Below are 27,817 nucleotides of genomic sequence, written 5' to 3'. Positions count from 1 at the left end.
AAATGTGTGAATTGCATTAGTTTATATCATTTTTTTATCATCAAGAATAGGCCTACTTGCAGCACGGAACCTTTAGCGTATAAAGGTTCTTCGCGGGAGTAAAATAACGTGTGCACAACCAGGAACTCACTGTAAACATTGGGGAATATTTGCTGATATTCGCGTCTTATATTTTATTCACCCTGGATTAACGCTGGAGGAAGCTGTTGCCTTACTTGAACTGTATTTAGTTATTATGATCATCTCCTTCTCTTGGGCACTGTATTTCTTGTTCGTGTCCAAGCCAGTGATGGGGAAAATTTATTGAATAAACGCTTCCTGACTGACGTCTCTGGTAATGTCAACCAGCCACCAGCTAAGCTGGTTTGGCAGTGTCTAATAATAATTTATACCCTTTTAAACGGTTATTACATTTAACACATACAGACTAACCTTGTTTGTTTTATGAGCGCTTGTCTGAGGATTAGGTTACGTTATGGTTAAGGTATTGCACCTTGTGTGATATATTTCAGGTAACGAGATTGTTGTTGATGATGTGTCATGTCTCTTATGGAACTAACTGACATCAGCCATTACCTGTAGGTGAACATTAGTTTGACCGCAGAAGTTGAGAGATTGACCATAAAAAGAGCAAGGCACGCGAGCAAATGCATTATCGGGGATTTGCTTACTGAGTTTTTTGTGATTATTATTGTTCGACTCGTAGTGTCATTAGGCAAAATGGATTTCTCCAAGTTCCTGGCGGATGACTTCGACGTGAAGGACTGGGTGAATGGGGCTTTCAAAGTGGCCCAGAAGGATGCCCCAGGAAAGGCAGACGCACATGCCGCTACACTGGTGATGAAACTGCAGCTCTTCATCCAAGAAGTGAACAATTCTATCGAAGGTGGGGTAATGCAGTCAGAAAGCATGGTTTATGCTGACTAAACTCAGAGAGCATGATGATTGCATTGTTCCCTCACTTTCCCCATCTCGCTGTTTGTGTATAATGCATCTGTGTGCCTAGTTGTGTGATGCTTGCATGTTGTTTATTTATGTAGAAAGTAGTATTCAGGCTGTCCAGAACATGCCACGTGTGTTACGTGATGTGGAGGCTCTGAAACAGGAGGCTTCATTTTTGAAGGAGCAGATGGTTCTGGTCAAGGAGGACATCAAGAAGTTTGAACAAGATACAGTGCAATCTATGCAGGTATGCACTGGGCCAGCCTTTCATTTGCTCTCTCTCCTCTCTTCTCTTTCATGCCCAATCTTGGTCTGTGCAAACATTTAATGTGAAGTCCACGCATTTATTATGATGTTTATGTGTATATATCTACGTTTTAGGTCCTAGTGGAAATTGACCAGGTCAAGTCTCGGATTCAGCTTGCAGCAGAGGCCTTGCAAGAAGCGGACAAATGGAGCACGCTCAGTGCAGACATTGAAGAAACATTCAAGACTCAGGTGAGCGTGCACTGCTCTTATGCCAGTGAAAAGTCAGTGAATACTTTGGTTGGTGGGGCTGTCTCTATAGCCATAAAGTTTAGAATGTGTTATTTGTTACTTTTCTGGAAGGCAAATAGAAAATGCTCATAAAATGCGTGTGTGTGTGCGTGTGCGCGTGCATGTGTAGGACGTGGCTCTGATCTCTAGCAAACTTGCAGCGATGCAGGGCAGCCTGACTATGCTGGTTGACACGCCTGACTACAGTGACAAGTGTGTCCAGTTGGAGGCTCTGAAGAATCGTCTGGAAGCACTGGCCAGCACTCAAATTGTGGCCACCTTCAACTCCCAGTCCATAGGTGAGAGAGGGCACTACTGCTTGCCCCTGTGCTTCGGAAGTGTGTGCATAGTAGTGTGTGTAGTAATGTGTGTTTGTATGCATCTCTATCTGCTTCCACAGACCAAGCCAAACTTTTTGTCAAAGTCTTCAGTGAGATGGACAGAATGCCACAGTTGTTAGCATATTATTACAAGTGTCATAAGGTAAGACACACACACACACACACACACATTATTTATTTTATGTTGTTTTCATTCACAAAGAATAAGTGTTCTCTGTATGCAAGGACAATGTATAGTAGATTATCACACATTTGCTTCATCCCCCTAGTGTCAGTGTGTGTTAGGACAGTGCAGCTTCACCAGAAGACAGATAAAGATGCCACAAATGAATGTAAAGAGTTTCTTCCTGCTTTGTTGTAAATGACCATCTGTGTTACCCTCTGAGACCCCAAGTCTTTTTAGGCTGTTTTTAAAAGAGAATGATTAGCATGATATAGTCAAGGTCAGAGGTCAGGTTCTGTTCCAAGTGTTACAACAAAAGAAGCAACTTGCTAGTGGACACCGAGCGTGTTTTTCCATTTCAACAAGTGGCAGATTTCATCGGACACACATGCATGAAACCTTAGCCTAGTTGTTATTTGATTGGAGTAGATTGGAGTCGTGTGTGTGCCTAGAAGGATGTGCATAGTTACTCCGGCTGTAACGTTTGTGTGTGTGTGTGTAGAGGGATTTGCTCAGACTATAGTGAGTCTGTTAATGGGTGTATGTTATCTTTCAGGTGCAGTTGCTGTCGGTGTGGGAGACTCTGTGTCAGAGTGAAGCTTCTCTGAAGCAGCAGCTCTCAGAGTTCTATGATACACTGCTGTCTACATGGCACTCTCAGCTGCAGTGGAGCAGTCAGGTACACACTCACACACACACACACATAGACAGACACACATACACACACTCACAAATATACACAGTAACAGCAACACCAGTGTGATCGCCATGAGGTTGTAGTGGGAAGCCAATAAACACAATCACAAACAGAACACACACAGTCACACACTGTGGTTATAAAAAAAATAAACAACTGTCTCACATTTGCAGTCCTGTCAATGGAGATTTAGCTAGTACACTCATCACACATAACATGTAAGCACAAAGTTGTACATGTTCGGGCATACGTTTACATACTTTCCATGGAATTGGATGCCCAATGCCATCCCAATGCCGACATTTGAAATGATACATTGTATGTGTATGTGTGCAGGTATTCAAGAATCCATATGAGGTTGTGACAGTGCTGATGATCCAGACTCTCAGTGCTATGGTGCCCTCTATCCCAGAGTGCATAGCAGTGGAGTTAAAGCGTTGCCCAGGAGAGGATCGCCTAGACATGCTGTTAGAGCTCCACCAAACTGCAGCCAACTTCAGCCGTAGCCTGGAGACAGCCATGCTGCCTCATCTGGGTAAGCATGTGTTGTCAACCTCACTCGTGTGTGTGTGTGTGTGTGTGTGTGTGTGATTGTGTGTGTATGTTTGTTTTATTGTGCTTGTGTCTGGAGCTTTATCTCTGAAGTTAGTTGTTCCCTTGAAGACTTTATCAAATGTTGGCAGCTGGAGTCCCCCAGTCATGTTTTATCTGATGATGGTGTGTGATGGCGTGTTTGTGTTTGTTTTTAGCCGACTGTAACCTGTTGAAAGTGGGTGAGCTGGTTTCCTGTGTGTATGCGCCATACAAAGACTACCAGCTACAGTACGGAGAACTGGAAGAGACCAATCTTCTCATTCAGCTCAGCGCTGTGCCACTGGTGAGTAGGGTAACACACACACACGCACACACACACACACACACACACACACACACACACTATAATATACATATAAAAGTGACTTCATTTTTCCTGGAAAAAACTAGCACACATCAGGAAAGTAAACAGAAGCACACACACAAACAAACACATATTTATATAAATGTTATTATTTTTATTCATTAATTATGTTTAGCACTTGTACACTAAACTCTGTGTGTGTGTGTTTGTGTGTGTGTGTGTGTGTGTGTGTGTGTGTGTTTCGTGTTCCCAGGAGAGAGGTGAGGTGCTGGACTGTGTTCTGGAGCTCACACACTCCGTGCAGAAAGTGTTTGGCTTGGCTGCGGCGGCCTCGGACCGCTGTGTGAAGCTCACTGACGGCCTGGGCGTGTGTGGTCTCATTCGGGCCCTGCGAGCGCTTTTCAGCAAGTGAGAACCACAGGAAACACACACACACACACAGCAAAATGTGTCTTCTCTGGGCCGTGTACTTTGCAGTCATTCAATGTCCATTTTGAAATTTGAATTTGATACAAAGAACCGATAACAGGCTGTTCCTCGTTTTTTTGTTTTCTGATTTTCAAAAATTAAATTGAATAGCCGTGAAGTACACGGAGCCTCATGTCTCCTTTTCCTGTGACCACCATACTGATATTCAGTTTTTCACATGGATGTTTTCATTGTTAGTTTATAGTAGTATTTATTGTTATAGAATTAATTGTTACCAATGGTCTACTCTGCATTGTAGCTTGAATGTTATTCCTCATTTTTGTCCGTTGCTTTGGATACAAGCGTCTGCTAAATTAATAAACGTTAATGTAAATGTATGTTTTTTTACACCTCATCTGTCTCTCTCATCTCCCTTTCTCTTTTTCTTTCTTTTGATCTATCATCTTTCTGTCTCTTTTCTCTTTACAGGTATGTGTCTGATTTCTCAGTCACTCTGCAGTCAATCCGGAAGAAGTACAAGCTGGAGGACGCGGCCGCCTCCGAAGTATTCAGTGAAGACTGGACAGCCTTCCAGAACTCTGTCAGGTGTGTGTATGGCTGAAAACAGACTCCACACCAAAGTGCACATGTACACACACACACACACAAACACACACACACACACACACATTCTGCATGTTTATTTGTGAGTCGGGACTGATTTGTGTTTCCTGTACAGAATCATTGCCACATGTGGAGAACTGCTGAGGCAGTGTGGAGCCTTTGAACAGCAACTTTCCAATAAGTAAGAGTGCACACACACACACACACACACACACACAGTGTACGCACACATGCACACACACGCACACACACATACACACATGCACACCCACACACAAACACTTACACCAATGAGCTTTTACATGCTGCTAAAATAGCTCCAGTCTGCAAAGGCATGGACTGAACTAGAGCACCTCCCTGTGCGTAAGCAAGATGCAAGATTCACATGAGCGTTAGGGGCGATAGGCCCAGTACGCGGCCGTACATAAGCAAACAAGACAGGCTATATTTACCACACTGGGTCTGAGTTCTGTGGTCTGCCCTGAGACCTCCACTCCAAGCAAGGTTGTGTATGTGAATGCATGCAAACGCTTGGTCAAAAAGCAAGTATATCCTGAGGCTAAAACCTTCTGCAGGTTGAGCCACAGTAATCCGCCTCAGTGAAGACTGGACAGCCTTCCAAAACTCTGTCTGGTGTGTGTGTGTGTCATTTTCATTGTCATTTTCAAAGAGATGGGATGCCCCATTGAGTCGTTACAGCCCAAATTCTGTTGCCAGATCAAAGCTGGTTCTCTCCACATATCGGTTCTCAGTTCTGTCCTTGATCAAGACACTGAACCCCAAACTGCTCCAGATGGTGTGAGGCATTGCTCTGTGAATGTGAGACGTTACTCTGTAAAGTGCTTTGAGTGCTCAGAGGTGTAGAAAAACGCTACATTGGTTGCTAAATGCAGACCATTTACCATATAGCCAGGCTTATGTACTGTATACAAACACACAAGTAAAAACTCATTCTAGAAATACAGCACAAGCATCAGTTTAGTCTTTAAACACCTTAATCACAGGGCATTTACATATTACAGTATTTTACAGATTTACCTCTTATGGTCCTCAAAAAAGCCTTCTGGTTGAATTTGGGTGTCAGGAAGGCTGAAAGTGAGTTTAGGCTTTAAATGTTTTATTTGTTTTCAGACTTTCACTTTCTACTTTCACCATCTGCTGCTGGTGATGTTGGTAAGAGCAAAAAAAAAAAAAGAAAGTTGGATGCATAATTGAACATTTTTTTTATTTTATTTTTTAATGTCATGTTTTTAAAATTGTTTCCCATTCATGCAGTAGAGGTGTGGGCATTTTATATGGTCTCCATGAGGATCAAATCATGGGAAGGACTTGAAGGCCATCACATCATATAGTATCTGTCCAGGGGCTGATTTTGAGTGACGGCAGGTTAATTGGGGTTAAACTGGGCATGTTAGAAATCACTGAATGTTTTAAAACACACCAGACATGAAATAAATTGCCCTTCAAGTAAAAGCTGTCATGTAACCGCTCGGCGCCATTCCGTGCCATTCCACACGGTCTCAATTATTCACACGGTGCTACAGTGGGGAAACTGGGCCACCCTCATTCAGAAACGCCAGGTCATCAAAAATGGCAATGTGGTTGTGGTGCGTCTTCAGCCCTGGCATATGCCCTAACACGTTCACAGACTGTATCTTTGACATAGTGCCCACACTTAAAACGGTTCTGCTACAGTAATTTCTTGTGCATTAGCTGCATTGAGTATAAACAGCAAGACGGTGTTTAATGCAAATTAAAAATGACAAAAACGTGTATTAACGTGTGCATTAACCGCACCCGTGTATTAACCTGGTAAAAAACAATTGTACCGACGGTACTCAGTGACCTTGAGAAACACAGATCTATGTGAAAAATCGATGTGAAAAGCTGGAATTCTCCTTTAATTGGCAGGAAAGTACTGTATATACCCCTAGGTTCCATAAGCTGGAGCAATAGGCATACATAAGTAAGCCATATACTCTTATGGGTGATTGGTTGTGGTGATGTTCTTTGCCGTCTGATTGGCAGAATCCTGGCGTGGGCCTTATGGGTGATTGGTTATGATGATGTTCTTTGCTGTCTGATTGGCAGAATCCTGGCGTGGGCCTTATGGGTGATTGGTTGTGGTGATGTTCTTTGCCGTCTGATTGGCAGAATCCTGGCGTGGGCCTTATGGGTGATTGGTTGTGGTGATGTTCTTTGCCGTCTGATTGGCAGAATCCTGGCGTGGGCCTTATGGGTGATTGGTTATGATGATGTTCTTTGCTGTCTGATTGGCAGAATCCTGGCGAGGGCCTTATGGGTGATTGGTTGTGGTGATGTTCTTTGCCGTCTGATTGGCAGAATCCTGGCGTGGGCCTTATGGGTGATTGGTTATGATGATGTTCTTTGCTGTCTGATTGGCAGAATCCTGGCGAGGGCCTTATGGGTGATTGGTTGTGGTGATGTTCTTTGCCGTCTGATTGGCAGAATCCTGGCGTGGGCCTTATGGGTGATTGGTTATGATGATGTTCTTTGCTGTCTGATTGGCAGAATCCTGGCGAGGGCCGGGCACTTCCTGTTTGAGGGCTACAGCCCGCGCAGCCTCACCGGCCTGCAGGAGGGCGTGTACGAAAGGAGGGGGCAGAAGAACCCCTGGCAGGAGTACAACTACCTCCAGCAGGGTAACATGGCCGAGTACAACAACCTGCTGGAGACTCTCTACTCTCTCAAGGTAGGAACGCACACAATCCACTAGCACGGATGAGGAGACACCCCACATGTACTCACACACACACACACACATAAATCTCAACGTGCATATTCTCACAAGGCCAGAGTAAGTATTCAGTTTCAGTTTCTGTTGGACTGTGTCCGTTAAAACCTTAATGTTTTTAAATAAAATATTGTGCATTAAGACAACATTAACATGACCTCTGACTGCAATATGGGCGTCAGATATCAGAGATTAGGTGTTACATAGAGGTATACTATACGAAACAACGTGTAAGTATTGTGTTGTCCTCTTGTGTTGTCCTCTTGTGTGGTCAGTGCTTTAAGTGGAGTGGGTGTTGAGACACTACAGCGAGAGATTGTGACCCTGCGGCTGTTTTCTTTTTTTTGTCGGGGCTGTCAGAAATGAGATCGTTTATCCATAGTGGATCTCCTTACTCACTTATCATATTTCCATTGGTGCAAAGATAAGGTTCACTAAGCAACATCATGGATTGTCTGACAGCAATTCTAATTTCAGATCATCCTCCTCCTCAGGCAAAATACTTCAGAGAGTATGATGAACATTCAAGTTCAATGCTGATAATTTAATCACATATTCATAGATGAAGCTCATTGTCGTTTTTGGCCTGATGTGGTGCTGTTGCTTCTGTGCTGTATAGCTGTGTGTCTCTATAGGACATAATACTTATTAACCCATATTTTGGATTTAATTTATTATCTTGTTTAATATATCTTGTACAATAGATTTATCTATATTTTGTTGTTGTTATGTTTTTATTTCACTATATGTATATATATAGTCATTGTTCTCATCACTTTTGTTTATGCTGTATCCTCCTTGAGTTGGGATTTATAGGTGGTCTATAAAAGGACATTGATTTTATTTTATTTATTTATTGTGTGTGTGTGTGTGTGTGTGTGTGTGTGTGTGTGTGCCTGCGTGAATGCGTGTAGGAGAAAGGTACCGGCAACTCAAGTTTGCTGGCTGAGACACGTGCATCTCTCACACGCTTGAACCAGCAGGCTAATCAACTGGCCTTCGACTCTGTCTTCGTACAAATCAAACAGCAGCTCTGCCTCACTAACAAACCAGAGGTTAGTGTGTGTGTGTGTGTCCGTGAGAGAGAGAGACTGTGTGTGGGATTATGCATGTGTGTGCGCGTGTGCGTGTTTGCATTGCTGTCTTGTGGGGATCAATTCCAGCTAAATTCCAGACCACTTGGGAGTGTTCAGTTTATGAATGCCACTCAGTAAGCACATTAATAGACCATCATTAATCATCACTGTGGGCAGTTTAACCATGTGTTACATTTTAGGCCACACAAATGGACACTAACAGCAAATTATAATGAGCGCTAAATGGCGTTCATGCAAAGAGAGCAGTGTTTCCCATACATTGACTTATTTGTGGCGGCCCACCACAATATCAATATTGAACATTAAATTGTACTTAAATCTGGTTAGCATCATAACCACGCTACACTAATTTGTTAAACTGTTGCATTCAAGTTAATTCTGCAAACCTACCACCACAAATAGAATTCAATTCTGTGGGAAACACTGGAGAGGAAATGTTGGCTGGGACCTTAGCACGTGTGGGTGTGTGAGTGTGTGTGTGTGAGAGAGATCTTTTCCAACGGCGAACTCCAGTCTTGTCCACATGTTGTTTGAGTGACTCAGGGACATAGGGACTAAGGGACATAACAGCAAGCGATGGGGAGGCTCTCTCAGGAGCAGCAAGTGCTAGATTTGATATTGTTTTCTACAGTTCTGCAGCGAAATAGTCGGTGCTACTAGTGGTTCTGCAGCAGAACGAGTGTTGCGCTATTGACATGAGAGATGAGCGTTGAACTTGGTTCAATCAAAGTTCTTTTCGAGTTCAACTTCCAAAGCGTAACAAGACGCTCATCAACCATTTTAGTTTATTGTATCCTGGAGACATTTCAGGCATTCGGTTCAATTAAAGCAGTAAGACGATATGGGCGGGACTTTTCCTTCCATTGTACAGAAATGAGATTTTAACATCACATAGCAACAAGATAAAAGTTTGTTGGTGCCGCTTGGTCATATCCAATGTGATCCCTGCCTTGCGGTGTGCATGACCGCATAGGGGCTTAGGAGTGGGGGGGCGTGTTTAGTGTAGTGATTTTGTATGTACATGTGAGTCAAACGTGTCACTCTGTTTCTCTGCATGTTTCCGGCTCATGTTACTGAGTTGACAGCAAACACCCCAGACCACCCCCTCCACCTCCAACATTCCCGCAGGGGTATTGTTATCACAAGGCCGTAGCCATGATGTCAACATGGGAGGGGGCCAAATCTGTGGTGCGGTGTGAATTTCAATAACAGAATTTCAATACATTTCCTGCCATGCAAAAATTATTATTAAAATCACAAACAAGTCATTAGTTAAGTCAGTCAATTAGGATATACCAAACTTTTGACGGACATAGGCACGGATGGATTATGAACCCCTGGGCATAGATGCAAAAAAACCCTCCCCTGTTAAGATAGGGGATCCGGGGGAATACTTCCCTGGAAGACTTTAAAAAACCAAAATGACCCTTTATATTATGACGACTTGTGAGTTTTGTGGAAATAGAAGAGAAGGGCGGAGAAGCAACTTCACACAGTCTTAGGCCTCAGGGACCCCTGAGCTCTTGGGCCCAGTAGGCCCATTCAATAATCCATCCCTGGATATAGACCTGTGGTATGACTCCATTTGTCTCCAAAATGTATATTTTAAAAGAAAATACAAACTAGAGTATCTTTGATAACCTCTATATTACACTGAATGCTTACTAGCCCAATCATATTTTGTTTTTATTATTCTGGCGGCTAATCACACAATTTTAAGGTTGTTTGAAAGGGATGGGATTCAATATAGGCTACTAAGACAGGTCCCTTTTCTGTCTGACTCACCTCAAGTTACCCTATGCATTATAGGCTGGTTTCTGACAGAAATTACGTTTTGTGTTAAAATGTAGAAACACAGCCTTTATTTGGTGAATGGAGGTGGAAATTCCTTTCTTTGGTTAATGTCCGCGATTCACATTAACTGTAGGCTATCACTAACCTGGCAATAGCCAGATGAATTTCGCTCCGCCTAGCTCCACTCATCCATCTGGAACCGATCCATTGAAGTGTTGCTTCAGAAGGCTGGGCCTAATCAAAAAATGCTTGCATATGATTGAATAAGCCACTTGTCCGTCATCTATTGACGTGCTACTTCAACCACTCACATCGAAGCCAACCCGTGACGCTAATAACAGACTCACAGGGTGTGTTCCAAACGGGAGACAGCTGCCTACTGCCTCCCTCCCTACATAGAGAGCTGTCTCACTAGACATGAATTTGGATTAAATGCGTCTTTTAAAAATGAGCGTAGCACTCTAGAATCTTTGGTTAACACTCACGGTATGGCGTTAGCAAAGGCCTGGACGTTAAACTAAATTAGCTTACGTAAGCTAGCAGGCTAACGGTATAAATTAGTTTTACGGCCGGCAGATATATCAGACCAGACGCTATTAATGGTTACAACAATGGCATAATCAGATAGTAAATTGTTTATTTCTAATCTGTAATCTGCAAATCTAAGCAAAATAAGATCACACAAATGACATTTTAAACAGATTCAGCAGCCATTACCGATGTCATCCGCCTTGTTTGTTTACCTTTCACAGCTGTTTCAGACGTTGCCGCAAGGGATTATGGGTAGGAGGCAGCATGAAGTGTGCATCGATGCTGCCTTCAAAAATGACCGTTATTTGGGAATTCTAAGATATCTTAAAAGGCAGCAGAATTTGTTTTTTCGGTTTCGAACCGCACTTGCTGCCTTGCTCCCCAGTTAGATATCTTAAAAGGCAGCAACTTTACCCGTTTCGAACACACCCACAGTCGCTTCTACGCTATGTCACATCTATGAAACTCCCGCCCTGCGTCCTGATTGGCTAAACCATAAAGTTGGTTGGAGAAATCACTCTCAATGGAAGAGGTCCCAGATGGATGTGAGTGAAGCTAGGCGGAGCTAAACGGAACGACATTCATCTGGCTAGGGTCAGGTTAGGCTATCACTGCCATTGTAAAAGTTTTTTCAACTTTTGTGCCGTCGCCACATTTGAGTGCTACGTTTTGCCTGCATGGATGCGCGATTGAGTGTGCATCTAAATGTAACATGCAAGATGCAACAGCCATTTCTAAGAGGTTTATAAACCGGTTCATTTCTGACATTACTACTAGCATATGAATGCATTATTTATGTTGTAAGACATGTGAAAGAAATGAATGACACAGGCACGCACAAATTCAAATGAAAGGACACTACGTTTCACTTTCGCTATCATTGCGAGAAAATGGGCTACAATATGGAAAATGCTTCAAAGTTACCTTTGAGTCTGATCAGCTTCAAAAATGAATGGGGTTTCCTTAGACAGTGCTACACCTTTCCAACAAGTTTTGTGAGAATTGTACCGGTATCTTTTGCGATATTGTTGACAGCCTGCACCGCAGTAGGGTGCAGGAAGCTTTTGATAGCGCACGCCTCAAACGATAAACGCAAAACCTCCAGGACAAACCACTCACAGTGTACTCTCTGAAACCATGAATAGGTCACTAATTTGTGTGTTATTTACGTTTGATTGCATTTCAGAGGCAGGGGGGCAGGGGCATTTTGGTCACATCTGAATATTCATCAAAGTCTATGGTGACTACGGCCCTGTGTTATCATCTCAAGGGTATTGTTATCATCTCAAGCAGCTAAAAAGGACAGTTTGAAATGCTTTAATAACAGTAAACGCACAGGAAGGTCAGATGAATTACAAGGATACAAGGACGTTTATTGTCACATGCATATAGTAACTGGAAATAAGAAATGCAGTGAAATTATGTTTGGTGTCAGCCTATTTGTGCATTTATGGGGGATGATGGGGGGGGGGGTGCAGTAGAAGAGGGGTTTAGTAAATTAAGTGGCAAGGGCTGCATAAGAAAGGTGGGGGAGGATTGGGATTGGGGGCACCAATATGGAGCACCAACATGGAGCACCCAAGAGCAACAGGGGCAACGAAAAACTCCCTTACCAAGGAAGAAACCTTGGGCAGAGTGGAGTGGAGCAGTGTGTGTGTGTGTGTGTGTGTGGGGGTAGGTGGGGGCAGTGTGCTGTAAGTATGTAGAAGATGTGTGTTGGAGAAGATCCTGAAGACAATGTGCTGTGTATGTAGGGAGGGGGGGGCAGTGTGCAGCAAGTATGTAGAGGAGGCTTACTGTAGCAAGCAGTGTGCTGTATGTATGTGTGGTGATGACAGTGATGATGTAAGTGTGTGTGTGTCTTGGGGGGTGTGGGGGGGGGGGGCAGAAAGGCTAGGCAATCAAGGACATGGGTAGATAGATGGAGGAGAAATCAAAAATAATAAATAAAAAGTTCTATGGAGATGTGCAAAAGTTGGAGAAAGTCAGATGTGTGTGTGTGTGTTTTGACGTGTGATGAAATAAGAAAATAAGTAAAAGGTCTGTAGCATAGGATGAGGGATGTAAAAGTGCTAAAAGTCATGTAGGTGTGTGTGTGTGTGTGTGTGTGGGGGTCATGAGTGCTGATAAGTGAATGACTGCAAAGTCAGTATAGTGTGAATTCAGAGTTGGGAGATGTTTGAGAGTGCTGAGGAGTGAATGTGTGCAAAGTCAGTATAGTGTGAGTTCAGAGTTCGGATAGCCTGGGGATAAAAACTTCTCCTGAGTCTCTCAGTTCTGGCTTTGTGACTACATAGGCGTCTTCTTGATTTCAGCGGTAGGAATAATCCATTGTTAGGATGAGAGGAGTCCTTCAGGATCTTTTGTGCTCTTAGGAGTACTCCTCTGGAATAGATATCTTGTTGAGCAGGGAGTTGAGTTCTTATAGTACGTTCAGCTGAGCGCACTACTCTCTGCAGAGTACTACAATCTCTAACTGTGGAATTCCCATACCAGGTGATGATGCTACCAGTTAGAACACTCTCAACCGCTGAAGTGTAGAAGGCCTTCATGATGGATGTAGAAACTTTGAATTTCCTTAGCTGACGAAGGAAGTAGAGTCGTTGTCTGGACTCTAATTACATGATGAATTAGGGTTTCTGAGGTGCTCATTCATGCCTGTGGTCTTTAACCTGTGTGTGTGTGTGTGTTTCAGGGTAAAGGTATGAGCGGTTTGGGGGAATCTCTCTCTGACGACCTCCCAACCTTTAGTCTGTCTCCACAAGAATACATCACCAATGTAAGATTCACACACAAATACACATACATATTAATTAACAAATGTGAGTTTGTCCTACATAGTACCAGACCATGAGTAACTATGTACTCATGGTGTGTTTGTGTGTGTGTGTTGTAGATTGGCCAGTACATTATGTCCCTGCCACTACATCTGGAGCCATTTGTGACACAAGAGGACCCTGCCCTAGAGCTAGCACTGCACACAGGGAAACTACCCTATCCACCTGAGCAGGGTAAGACATTCCCATACATACAAATGAAGACATGAAGAGATATTGATTTTGCCTCCAGACCGGGCTAGTCTATACTCTTTATCTTGTGTTTATGTGTTCTATAGGTGATGACGTCCCAGAGTTGGAGAACACTGCTGATTACTGGCTGGGCTCCATCGCCAGGGCAACCATGCAGACTTACTGTGATGTCATTCTTCAAATTCAGGAGCTCACTCCACACACGACCAAACAGCTGGCCACAGACATTGGTACAGTAACCATAGCCACTTTAAGTCACTAGTAACCTCTGAGACTTGCATTAACTAGCATTTGCATCTACCCTAACATGCTCACATTGTATTCCTGATTCATCCCATCTATCAAATTGTTGTTAAATGTTATGTGGAAATAGCGTGCTATGCTGTAAAGGTCATGTGTTGTATGTGTGTCTTGGTGTCACCAGATTACCTTAGCAATGTGATGGATGCCTTGGGCCTGCAAACTTCTAGAAATCTCCAGAACATCGTTGCTCTTCTACGAGCCAAGCCAGACGAGTTCCGTCAGACAGCCAAACCGCTGCCCCGCCGGCTGACCTCCACCATCGCTGCCATGAGGGGCATCGAGTGACTGAGCAGTCAGAGGGACTATCGGGCAGCGATGCAGGTGTCATGGGAGGAATGGTACACAGACCAGATGGATGTCGCTCTCTCTCTCTCTCTCTCTCTTCCCAGTCCTGTCACTCGGAAATGCGTCCCTGTGTCGAACGTCTGCTGAACACTACAGAAAACTCTCCTAGCATGGCGCCATACTTCTCTCGCCTGCTGTTCCCAGTCTGTGGTAATCATGTCTAACTAGATGTCTCTTCATTTGTTTCATGACGCTTTTTTGTATTACTAAATATGCGGTTTAAAAGATCTAACTCTGTTGGTGGGGGAAAAAAAATGGAATTTTAACCTTCTTTTGCTTGTATGTTTAAAAACAAATAAATTTGTCCTCTTTCCTGACTTGGTGATGGTAATTCCTACCTGTTCCTGTAAACCAAAGGGCTAGTAATCCCAAGGTCATGGGGTCTCTTCTTCGGAAGCAGATCAGCACAGCCAATGTTCATGTTTATACTAAGAGTACGGTATCCTACATAAAAGAAAATTAAATGATACATTTTTACATACAACAGAAAATGCTTTTGGTCACATTCGTATGTGCTCGGAGGATGGTTGAATGACACTCTTAAAAAAGCACTGCATTTATAAACATCACGATTTTTCTCCACTTGGGGCAGTGTTGTCTTACTTTGTCTCTGACTCACAAAGCCAATAATCAACTAAGCCTGCTCCTATAACTGGAACCTGAACCTCTATCTATGGCCAGCTATTTACATTCATTATACCCCCAAATAACCTTTGTATGTGCTCCTAAGAATCTTTACTTACTAAAACACAAGATCAAACATAAGAGTCTACACCTCTCTTCTCCCCAACAAAAATGGAAATGAAAACAGGACACTAAAATTTAAAAATATGACATAAATGTATTATTTTATTGGTTCTTAAAAACATTTTACATTGAATCCATTTGAACATATTCATTTTTTTTTTTTTTTCATTTTTAGTTGTCCCATGTCTTTTAAAAAGCATTGAGAGATCTGAGTCATGAATGCTGTCTTGCTGCTGGGTGGCGCCCTCTCGAAAACCTCGAGTTCAGATCCCATTCAGTTACAGAACCACCACTTTTAAGTCTCATTATTCTTGAAGGTGACACATTTTTAAATTTGACTGATATGTTTTTTTTTGTCTTTCTTCCTCATAACCTTCATTTATTTACGCTTTTGGAAAATATAAAAAGATAAAAACAAAATGTTCAATTGAAATGCAACACTTTGCAGTGATTCATGTTTGTGTCTTTAACAACGTTTCCACAACAAAACTCCAGCATCCATCTTAACCCCTGTGACCCCTGGCACCTCGGCGAGGTGACCTTTCCTCCACCTCAACAGTTCTCTGCTGTGTGGGCCTATGCCGTAGGGATTGTCTGATCAGGGCTCTGAACAATGGCAGCGATGTATTACTGACAGCGTCGGTAATGAGATATTGATTATTCTTATTGTGCCACAGTAGTCTCTTATTTGTTGTAGTAGAGGCTGGGGGTTGCAAGAACCTTTTTTTTCTGTAAGGTGCAATGGTTCTACACTGTGTGCCTGTCTTACTAGTGTTGTGTTTAGTTCGCCAGTACTGTCACTTATAACTGATTATAAATGAATGCTGCATTTTTGTTTTATAATAATTTCTCGTTTTTTTCCTCTTACTGTCTGTGCTGGGGTATAACTTGGGGTCTGACGGATCAGATGGAATAAAGTGTTCCATGCCTGTGTGTGTGGCTGACCTTCACTGAGCACTTACACATGCATGCTTATTCTACAAACACACACACGCACACACAGCAGGTGCAGTGGACGTATTATAAGGGCACAGGGGTTTTAAATGGTAGTCCATAATCATAATAATCATATATCTATTTATATTATCTATATATATATTAGCATCACATTTATCGATTAGGTCTGTACATGGAATCATAAAGTCTTGCTGTATTTGTGGCAGTGGTCATAGTGGTACAGATTGCATATTCTTAATTCAAGTACATAACTTAAAAAAACATTTAAAGGAACATGAACGAAAGGAAAAAAGGGCTTTTTTCCCTAACGATTAAAACAGCAGGCACATAAATATCACAACAAGAGTGAAATTAAAGCACAGATTCACTAACCATTCCCACTCATCAAAACCTACATGGTGGTGGTGGGGGGATGGGAGAGGGGGGGATTTCACATTCTCACTGCACAGGCAGTGAGGTAGTTTCCAGTGGATGTCGGAGTGAAACACACAACATGGTTCACAGGGGAAGCTTTTCTCCCAAAGTATTCTTTCTGTTGGGAAATTCCCTTTGAAATATTCATAATACCTCTATTTCATGACCCCATAACTCGGAGGTATGATGTCTCCCAAAATAAGACATCAAATCTTTTATATTTAAACGAACAAGGTTGATCATGGAAACCTTCAGCATTTCCTTGGTGACTAAACAATATAATGGAACTTGTGCAAAATGATGAGGCGATGTCTTAACATAACACAAATAGAATCAAAGAACACAGATAAATGTACTTAAAAACAGTATGAAATGAATGAGCTATGAAATGGAAAAAATAATGAATTGTTACTGGCCTATAAAAGATTCTGGAATCACTGACATACTCCACCTCAGTGGCAGAACCAGAACCTACACACATCTTGTTGGTTTGTGACTCTGAATAACAGACAGTCACTTACACTCCTCTCTAGTAAACAACTGTGCTGTGAATGCTACCACAGACCACACTCTTTACTCTTGTTAACAACCACTGACCCACCAGCAGTACCCCCTCTGAGATCCCTGTAATATTTGTGCCTTTACAGAGGCTAGCTACTGGGCTAATCTAGCCTTGCTCTCACTCTTTCTCTCTCTCTTTCTCTTTCCCTGTTCTTTCTCTCTTCTCTGTAATGTATCAATGTTAAGGGGAGTTATCGTCTGTGGACTGTGCTACAATGGAAGACGGGCAGTTTCAATGCATGGAAGGCTAATTCCACTGTAGTCCAGCTAGTTCGAACGACAACAGCAATACATGACCTATGTCAGTAGAACCAATTTGGCATCGCTTACATTAGAAACACAAAAACACCAGCTTTGAGGAACATGAAGGCTACTGTGTGCTTGGAATCCCTCTCTGTGTGGGCCTAAACAGACTTCAAACCAATAACATGTCAAATGAGGAGCCTCAGCTCTTTTGGGCAACTAAATGTACCACAGTCTTCAATCATGCAGTGCAGAGCGATGATCATTATGACTGAGGGAAGACTTTTCTATTCCATGTTTAAGCACAGTGATCTCATGACTACACTGAAAATACACACAGAGAAACAGACACATTTTGTGTCCAGCAACTGATACAGCTAAATCATATCATGCATGCTGTCAACGATACTGCCTGATAAACACTCATCGGAACCCTGCAGAAGGATTACTTTAGGACCACGGGATACCTGTCACTGAGGTGGGAAACAAATAGACAGGTCCCAGTCGGAGACCCTGACTTGTCTGACACGAACAGCCCTCCACCTGAGATTTACAGAGGTTTGGCCAGCCTCTCGTCGGAGAGAGGCGCTGGCTTTCCCACACAGAACTACAACTCCCATACTGCATCTGTGTGATGGAAAAAGACAGGTAGGCATTTTCTTATTTTCTGCCTGCTACAATCAATCATCTCTCGACACGTAGGAATTATTGCCAATGAAAAAAAGCAAGTAAGTAAGGAAGTAAGAAGAATGATAGTAGGGGAATGAAAGAGGATGATCAAAAGGAACACACAATGACCAAAACAAAAAACAACGACAACAATAATAATAAAACAACAAAGATGAGCTTTTTGTGTGAGGAACGCCGGAACGTTCTGCTCTACATGTGCTAATGTTAGTGTCATGGAAGGCTTGAGTTTCAGCACCCTCTTCATGGCTACAAAGACACTTGTGCAGTTGCTCGGTCCACAGAGCATCAGGGCAAGAGGAGAGATGACCCCACGGACACAAACAAACAGGGAGAGCCGGGGCCCATTGTCGCCAGCAGACGGACAGAGTGGAACATCGAGTCTTAAGGGGCGAGTCCAGCTAGGCAGTGCACACAGGTGGAAACAGCATCGACTGAAGAAGAAGTGCGAAACATGGGGCAGTAACTAGCCAAGGAAAATTTGGTGGGCTTTTTTTTCTCAACTAATAAAACATAGTTTAGTGTTTATCTTGCAGTCATACACATTTTTCCCATTATTTATTCACATTTTTTACTATTTAAAAACAAAATATAGCTCTTTTAATATAATCTTTTTTTCTTAAATATTAATTGCATATCATGTTTTTTTGTTATTTATTTTATTATTTATTATTATTTTTATTATTTATTTTTTAAGTATTTCTAGCCCCCATATTCCACTACGGGCTTGCAGGAAATACAGTCATGCAGAGTACTCATGCTGGTAAACAAAGTTACAAAAATGCATTTTCTGCTCTTTTTTTTCTTGATCTTGTTTTTTTTTTAATCTCTGTTTCTAGTCCGTTGTGTCCAGTGTCCAGTGTGTCCTCTCACGGTGCTTTCCTCTTCACGTGCTTCTCTCTCCGACGTCTGGAAAGAGCCCTCTGTTCATCCTCTGTCCAGTTTTTTCCACCCTTGTTTTCTCTCTCTCTGCTCTCTGCAAGGTAATGGCAATGGTTAAGGGGCGGCCAAGGGGCTGGGTCGATGAGGAGCTGAGGAGCTTCACTGGACTCTTGTGGTCTCTTGTGGAGACTCTCTTGGTCAGTTTATTAAAATATAGATTTGTTCTTTTTGGACAATTCTTTTCTTTTTTTGAGTTCTCCCTTGACTTGGTCCTTTCGTTATTGGTCCCCCCCCCCGTGTGATATGATGATACTGATTCCATCTCGTCGGAGGATAGAAAGCGCTGCTCAGCAGTAATGGAACAGAGAGAGAGAGAGAGAGAGAGGGAACGAGGGGGGGTGGAGGGTAGAGGGAATCAAGAGAGATGTCCAGACTCACGTTCCTTTTCCTCAGAGGGGACCTGTACAGGGATGGGGACATAGGGAGCGAGTATTTTCCACTCGCAAAAGTGCCTTTGTGGCTCCCCTCTAATGTGTGTATGTCTGTGTGTGTGTGTGTGTGTGTGTGTGTGTGTGTGAAAGTCTGGGGAGTGTGGCAGAATTGTCTCTGGAGTCCCACGTGTTGACCTTGTCTGTGGCAGGACGGAAGGGTCGGGGCAGTATGTGATTCGGTCATTCAGAGCCAAACACATGGGGGACTCGGCAGTAGAGCTGTTGTGTTGTGGGGTGTATGTGTGTGTGTGTGTGTGTGTGCTTGGTACTACAGCACAACAATGTAACCAATAAGCCTCACTTGCCCATACATAGCAAAGTTATAGGAAGAGACCACTCTCTCTCTCTTTCTCTCTGTGTGTGCTCAGTCATCTTCATCATACAGTCTGCAGCAGAGAGGACAAACTCACTCAGGTAACAGCAGGTCCTCTCTGGGCTCTGTTATGAAGTGATGTATAAGGGGAAAGGCAGAAAACGCTGGAAAATCTCAATAGCTTTTTTTTTGTTGTCGTTGTTGTCAGAGGACCTTTGAGGGCATAACACAGAAAGAAAGTGTTCGCTTGGTCCTGTGTTTACGATGTACTTCATTTGGTCACTCACATCCTTAAGGATTTGGCAGGGCGGGCTTTATTGGCTGAGGGCTTTGGCAGGTTGAGCTTGATTGGCTGAGGGCTTTGGCAGGTTGAGCTTGATTTGCTGTTGCCTCGGATGCAAACCAATGGAAGACTGAATAACTGGTGAGATAATCCAGTTCCCTTCAATGTGGATCAGTAATAGATACTAACTATTGTTTTCATAAAAGTAAGAAATATCTGGACTATCTTATTGACAGTGAATGTTCTATTGAATTAATTTAACTGGAGATCATAGGGGATCATATTTTTCTGTAGTTGGCTTTGATTCAATTTGTAGCCTTATAATAATAATATAAGTGTGTGTGCGCGTGTATGTGTGTTTGTGTCTGCATTTTAGAATGACAGTTGGGATGACATGTTTACCAAGTTCATCGTTAAAGTCAGTCTGTGCAAATGGTCCAAAAAGACAAAAAGTCACCTGTCAACATATTTTTCCCAGCCAACAAATGCTACAGTGTGTTAGCAGAGGTGCTACATAGTTTGTTCGTCATGGTCCCATGTTCTTTGTTGAGATTCAAATTTTCACTTGACTCAACTGCACTACATAATGTATCACAGGAGCCAGTAAGTCCACTAAATAACAGACAGGTCATGTTTTGGAATGCTTTTTTAAATTTTTTCCCCGCTTGTTATTTTGTCTTTTCTTTTTTTAAGAGTCTTTCACTCTGTAGGTGTCAGTGCAAAGATAAGTTTGTTGTCAAAGTAACCAGTCAATCCATTGACAAAAAGTGTTCCGGAGTTCCGTGAGGTTGCTTTGGTTACCATGTGAAGATCCGGCCACATGGAGATTCAGATATCTTTTTTGTTTCTCTTTTTGTTTTCCGGGTCACTTCCTCTTGCTACGCCCACTCTCGTCATATGTCACATCTGGCTGATGCATCCCGTCAGCTAACACGGGTTAAAATCGCTCACCGTCTCCTTGCTAGACAACTGCTAAATGCTAGAAACTTAACACTGAAAAACAGAGAGAGAAAACATTTGTTAGTAAGTTGGTCAATGTCAGATATCACAGTTATACAGTTTCCAAAGCTGTTAACTGTAGTTCAAGTAATTTTATTTCTGTGGAAATAAAACTGGGCATAAAAAGACATGTTTTGGTAACATCAGATTTCACTACTGGTATAGTGGACAATAGAAATCTGATGAAGCCTCTCTCTCCAAATTGGCTTCAGTGAAGTCATTAACAGTAATAAAAAAATAAAAAAATAGACTCCAATTGTAGCACACATGCAATTAACAACATATTAATCTTGACTGAACGTCATTATTAAATAATTTCAGCATTTCTACCATTATCAAGAGAGTGGAGTGGAGTGGTGGTGACAGGCCTGCTGTACTTCATTCCTGCAGGGCCAGTGTGTACATACAGCTCCACGCCTGGAGAAGCAGTATAGGCTAAGGCTGGAGGCCCATGTCAACTATCAAACCCATGTAAACAATCAGGCCGGTCAGTGTAGGGTGCAGGATATGGAGAACAGCAGTCCGTCCACTGCATGTCCGTACACACAACTGCTTTGACAATATGGGACTATACATTTGGTATACGGACACTAAGAACTACAAGCCACAGCAATAAGCTGTGAGTGTCAAAGACAAAAGGAAACTTATGAGCTTTAGTTGGTAAAGGAAGAAGGTTGGGAAGGGGCTTTACCTGCAGCTGGCTGCTTAAGTTAACGCTGTTGACAGATCTGTCATTTTAGTGATAGAAGTCACATTGGCCTTAATACATTATAGCTATTGATATTATTGATATACCTATTGAAGTACTGATGTTTATGTAAGGCACCAGGATGACTGAAGAAATTAACTATAATTTTGATTGTCAGCTGATGGAATTATCCACTATATGTGTAAGACTCTAAACATAACAATTAAACGTGTGTGAATGGATGTTAACTATGTGTAATCAGAGGGTTCAGTGTTTCAATTCTATATTGTAACCACCTAATGTTGACTTTTTCAGTCAGAAAAGTGAAAAGTGCATGCATCAAACGCAAAGAGGTGATTGTAAAAAAGAAGCACACAATGTAAATTAACTTTGAAAACGAAAGAGTGTGTGTGTGTGTGTGCGTGTGTGTCAGTGCACTGTACCGGTGTGTGCATATTCTGTATGCTGAAATGCTTGTAAGGGGCAACACAATACAATATCTACAACACGACATGTAACATGCAGAACCACACAAACAACAAACACAGAGACCAACATGGGCACAATGGAGCACATACAAACATGAACTGACATTAAAAATGTCATTCACACAGTAAACGTCTAATACTAGCTGCCATAAAATAATTTCACCGGAACATTTTTAAAATCAAAATAAGGAATGAACAAATAAAATAAACACAAACAAATAAACAGGAAATTTGACAAATAGAAAACACACAAATTGATCCCCCCAAAACCCAGCCCTGCCCAAGCACCATGAGTGAAAGAAACATATTTCAGCTCTTTTTAATGAATATTCACATGTATAGATACAGTTATGTACATATGAATCGTTTAACACTTATTCTACAGTATCAAGCTTGGCTTTGCAGGTGTACAGTAGCTAGGTAAATCTAGCTAGCGCTTCCATGGGTTTCTAGAAGTGACAATGTTGCTCGAGTAGCCTCACAGAGGGCAAAAATGTTTTAATTCTCTCAGAGTGTTCTAGAAGGAAGGTACTGGATTACACTCCATGTTGGGTTGAGTCAACTATTCTCTACTTTTTAAAATCAAAGTTGTAGTATTTATTTTTGTCCAACAGATTTAAACTACAGTGACAACACATTTAAGATGTGGACGCCTACCACATGTTCACAAATAGCAAAAAGATAGAAAAAAACACAGATCTAAAGATCTAACTATGTTATTCACCAGTAATCAGTGACAAATGGTCCTTACAACTAAGGTGAAACAAATCAGAAAATCATGAAAATAAAACACAATAACCATACAGTGCATCTAAAGCAGCTCGTCACAGTATCTAGAGTCAGGGATATTTCTACCCAGCTGAATGAAACCTGTTACTCTGATCTTAGAGTGCGTAAGAGACCATTTGTGGTCTCCACAGAGATGCCATGTTTAAAACAAAATGGCTCCTCTGAGCACTGAGCTGGTCTACTAGTTTGCTACTTTTGCTGATTTTCAAGCAGAATACAGACCAAGACCAGATGTACAGTATTTCCCCAGCCTGTCAGATTTGTGATTATTGCAAGCTTTCTTTTTCATTATTTGAACTATCATGATATTTCAGTAATTCATTATAATTATTCAGCAATTCAATGGAAGCATGTTTGTCATAAATGGCTCAATTTAATTTTTGGGAAGCACTTGTCCTTTTGACAACAAACAGAATGGAGTCTCATTAAGAAAAAAAAATCTCAAAGGAAAGTAAACACGGTTTGTACGAACATACGTATATATCATATACAAATGAAACCCTAGAGTACAAAGTAATGTTTTTAAGAATAAAAACAATATGTCTTTCTAACACATCTATGCCATTGGAAAACAATGAGACATACACACCAGCAAAGACAAGACATCAAAACAAGAAATTATCTTGAGTTCCTACACATACAATCTTAAAATCGAGTGATCAGTTAACAGAGATGCTGCATAAAGGATGCGAACACAGCTTTCCTTCTTTCTTTCTTTCTTTCTTTTAGATTAAAAATATATATTGCACACACAGATATTTACAGACAAAGTATCTTCATATGAGGTGTCTCCATCGTAAATGAAAATATTGCACACATGTTTGCATATGTTAATGTTAATTATAGTATTAGCATTCACTAGTTTGTAACTTTGCATAACCCATACGGTTTTCTGCACATTCTTGAAACATAGTTGGGTACGGTAAGTCAATGTCGCTAATGAAACAGATGATCAAAAATGACAAGATTCAGTGATACCCCAGCATTGCCCTAACCTGACTCTCGCCAGATGAATTTCGTTCCGCCTAGCTCCACTCATCCATCTGGGATCAATCCATTGAAGTGTTGCTTCAGAAGGCTGGGCCTAATCAAAAAATGCTTGCATATGATTGGATAAGCCACTTGTCCGTCATCTATTGACGTGCTACTTCAACCACTCACATTGAAGCCAACCCGTGACGCTGATAACAGTCCCACAGTCGCTTCTACACTATGTCACATCTATGAAACTCCCGCCCTGCGTCCTGATTGGCTCCACCATACAATCTCGTGCTGAAATCACTCTCAACGGAAGAGGTCCCAGATGGATGTGAGTGAAGCTAGGCGGAGCTAAGCGGAACGAAATTCATCTGGCGAGAGTCAGGTTAGCATTGCCCACCAGTGTGCCATGATTCAGACACACGTGTTCTTTGACATTAATCTACACTAAAATAGGCTCTTCAGTCAGCACACAAAGTATTAGTTTGTGGTGATTATCTAGGGATTCACACATATATTTGAAAATGAGAGAACAACAAATGTAAATGTGGAAAAAGACTTGAAAATACAATATACCGTACAGTATTATATAATACTGTACTAGTATATAATACTATATTATATTCATATATACTATGAATTAAACAGATGACTTAAATCTAAACATTAACTTTAAAGTTAGGAACAGCATTCGTAGTGATGATAATGATGAAGATAATGTGGATGATGATCATGAGGATGATTGTAATGCTTCAAATGAAGACTTTAATATTTTGCCATGGTTCTAAAGGTAGTGATCGGAACCACCGCACCAACCACTGCACATCTACACATGCAAGCATATTTGAGCATGTTAGCAACCTGACCTGAACTTTCAGTAAAGTGCTCACATTAGTGACAGATAATGACATATACTGAGCAATATCTATAACCCATCATCATTTCACACAACTGTTTGCCATAGTTCGTTGTCAAACATTGATGATTAAAACATGATGGACTTAATGAATTACATAATACTAATACTAGCATGATGGCAATTGCATACACTTTTATAACTGAGAGATTGTGTTGTAATGGTAGTTAGCATGTATAAATAAAGTGCATTTGACTGTCACATAAATTGGTCAAATATATCTGAAACATGTTGACAAGTGAGGCATGTGTTGAATGCCCATACAATCTCACTCTTCAGTTTTAACCGTTCAACCTAAAAGCCACTTGTGACCAGTGTAACGTCCTGCTTCAAACTGGGAAGGTAGAGTATTATATATTTTACTAATACAGCGATGTTGTTGAGGCAGATTACTCTGACAGAGGGCAGATCTCTGGTTGTCAGTAAAGTTGTTTCGAATACAACATGATGAAATAGCAACACATCTCTACCATGTTTTTGCTAGTTCCATAATGCATACGTTTATAATCTCTTAAATGGAGGCTGGGTAGATGTTAGTAAAGATGACATCATTAGAGATAGGCCTACATGAAATCCTGAGAAAGGGCAAGCCCCACTAAAAAAAAAAAACATGTTAATGAATAGTCACAAATTCCTTTTTCTCAAACCACCAAGCTGTAGCCATGTTTTAGTTTTGTATAAAAATGTATCAAATCACAAAACCATGAACTCTTAATTTTTTAGGCTGGGGCTTTTAGTTAAATGGTACTATTTCAAGAGTGAGAATGCATTATGAATGTAAAGCCCTATTCTATGTTTGTTTTACTTTTGTTAGAGTGCAAAAACAACTATCGGTAAAAGGTTACTTTTAAACGTTAAATTGTTATGTTCTCTCTTTGGCTGTATGGAAGAGTAATGCTATTCATATGTGTGCGTGACCTCTCTGTAACTAAACCATGTATACACCAAGATATGGCAAAGTAAGCACAGGGGGGGAATACTTCTACTCACAAACAGTAGGGAAACATCTTATTGATTAAGTGTGCATACATTTTTTGAATATTTCTGAAGTCAGTATATTTAACCTCCATCATGTCATTATCTTCTCCCATCCTCTGAGCATATATCAATCTCTCACTTTATCTCTGTCAGTCTGTCTTTTCCTTGAAGCTAACTACTTTTTTACCCCTTTTACTTAACCCCAACACCAAATGCATGCATCTTAAACCATATATTCACAAATTCTAATGGTCCAATTGTGTCCGTTCAGGTTCGGATTGGGTTATTGCTACGTGTTAGAGGAGGAGTCGCCTCGCCCGTGCGCCCCCGGCCTTGCAGTGTTATGTCCTAGTGTCCCACTCCTTCACGTGTTAAGTCTCTTCCTGTTACAAAATGGAGGGGATGGGGGAGCGGCAACGGCGCAGAGGTCCGGGGGCCTCGTAGGGGTCAAAGGGAGTGCTCGTGATGGGGGCCAGGCGTAAGGATGACCCCGCCATTCCTGATATGTTGTTCAGGCTGCGAGATTTCTCGTAGCCCGTCGCTACACAAGAAGGTCGATTGATTGATTGATTGATAGGTTGATGGATCGTTTGAACGATCAAATTTGTTTTCGGGGTGGGATTTAAGGCAAGACAGGTTTAGAGTGGGTGAGATTAGTTGTTTTTGAGTAATGAAGATGTAAAGTTATTGTTTTAAAATGGGTTCATAATTGATTGATGGTGATAGAATGAGCATAGACAGTTTAGAGGTTAAATGTAGATTACATTGAAGTTGTAAAGTGATTAGGGAAAAAAAAACACACAATGTAGATAATGAAAAAATGGTTTCATCACACAAAAAAGCAAACAAAATGAGAAAATGAAATGTCATAAGGTGATAAAAGACACATAAAGGATAGACATAGACAGAGAGACAGAGACACACACACAGACACAGGACAGGACAAAACAAGAAAATGCGAGTTATGAAATGTTATACAGTTTTTCAATTCCTTCACAGAACACATATAGACTCCTTTGTAGTCAGATACTGAGACATCCACACATCTCCACTGTTTGAATGAAGCACCTGTCGTGAGCAGGAAGTCGTCAAAGACACCGGCGACATTAGCGAGTGCCGCTAAGCTAAATGGAATGTTCAGACGGAACACAGGGGTTTCAGCCAATCAGTGGATGAGCAACGGTCGAGACTGAAACCAGGACATAGAGGCCAGAAGCAACAGATACACACACAGGACTACACTTTCCCTCGCCAGGGACTGGACAGCATAAGGTTGTCAGGGACGACCTAGTTGCCACTTGAGAGCATATGTCATTTAAGCTTAATGAGTTGCTAATTATTACTTATCCTGACCCCCAACCCCAGCAGATTAGTGTCTGTCAAATAATGAATTGAATGGGAATGGACAGAATTTTAACTTTTGCAGTTCGTATGTGTGCCATCAAACTTCATCAGGAAGTGAAACACAGTTAAGTCCCTGACAACTTTAAGAGGCCAAACAACAACAGTAAAGGTACTTTACCAGAACATTCTACCAATGAGCCTGCATAAACCAGTCACAAGAAGGCCCATGCTACAGGAAGTCTGCTATTTTTCTGTATACCTGAAGCCCAGCTGATTTGATTCCTGCCAGGAAAGCCATACTTATGACACTTATACAGACTTTGTGGCAAAAGATTCTAGTAAAGCAGTACAACAGTGGCGTCATTCCTTCAACATGTGAACCCATGTCTTCTCTTTTTCTCCCACCCTCTCTCTCTCTCTCTCTCTCTCTTTCTCTCTATTTCTTTCTCTTGGGGAGAGGTGCTTTAGTGTCAGAAAGACCTGGTACACCATGTGCTGGAATGAGCTCTGATTGAAAAGGAGAGGTCTCTGTGGGGGCGGCTATTCGCTGTAAGGACACAGCCGAGCATGCAAACACGGAGGCTCCTGCTGGCGG

General features: G+C 41.7%; 2 protein-coding genes across 5 annotated transcripts in view; one reads left to right on the top strand and one right to left on the bottom strand.

Annotated features, from left to right (window-relative positions):
* The first annotated feature begins 105 nt into the window (after positions 1-105).
* Positions 106-14,781, top strand: cog7 (component of oligomeric golgi complex 7). Its single transcript, XM_048232674.1, has 18 exons — positions 106-334; positions 707-886; positions 1,041-1,189; positions 1,324-1,440; positions 1,610-1,778; positions 1,880-1,962; positions 2,540-2,662; positions 3,017-3,215; positions 3,430-3,557; positions 3,832-3,986; positions 4,476-4,592; positions 4,726-4,791; positions 7,143-7,323; positions 8,280-8,420; positions 13,483-13,566; positions 13,684-13,798; positions 13,903-14,046; positions 14,241-14,781. The coding sequence occupies exons 2-18, from the start codon at positions 721-723 to the stop codon at positions 14,402-14,404; spliced, it is 2,301 nt and encodes a 766-aa protein (XP_048088631.1). The 5' UTR covers positions 106-334; positions 707-720; the 3' UTR covers positions 14,405-14,781.
* Positions 14,782-15,285: 504 nt separating this feature from the next.
* Positions 15,286-27,817, bottom strand: part of kcnc3b (potassium voltage-gated channel, Shaw-related subfamily, member 3b) — a 56,905-nt gene continuing 44,373 nt past the window's right edge. For 2 of the 4 annotated variants that reach the window (XM_048232685.1, XM_048232686.1), the window contains one exon: positions 15,286-21,035. Coding sequence is in view for 3 of the 4 variants with exons in the window: in XM_048232686.1 (XP_048088643.1) it covers positions 21,022-21,035 (14 nt within the window). In the remaining variant the exon portion in view is untranslated. Of the gene's footprint in view, positions 21,036-24,253; positions 26,420-27,817 lie in introns of those variants that run through there. The other 2 variants (XM_048232682.1, XM_048232683.1) reach the window with 1 other exon arrangement.

This window comes from Alosa alosa, chromosome 22 (genome assembly GCF_017589495.1).
Source record: "Alosa alosa isolate M-15738 ecotype Scorff River chromosome 22, AALO_Geno_1.1, whole genome shotgun sequence".
NCBI lineage: Eukaryota > Metazoa > Chordata > Actinopteri > Clupeiformes > Clupeidae > Alosa > Alosa alosa.
The sequence above is the reverse complement of the archived record's forward strand: the minus strand, read 5'-3'. Positions and strand labels throughout refer to the sequence as shown.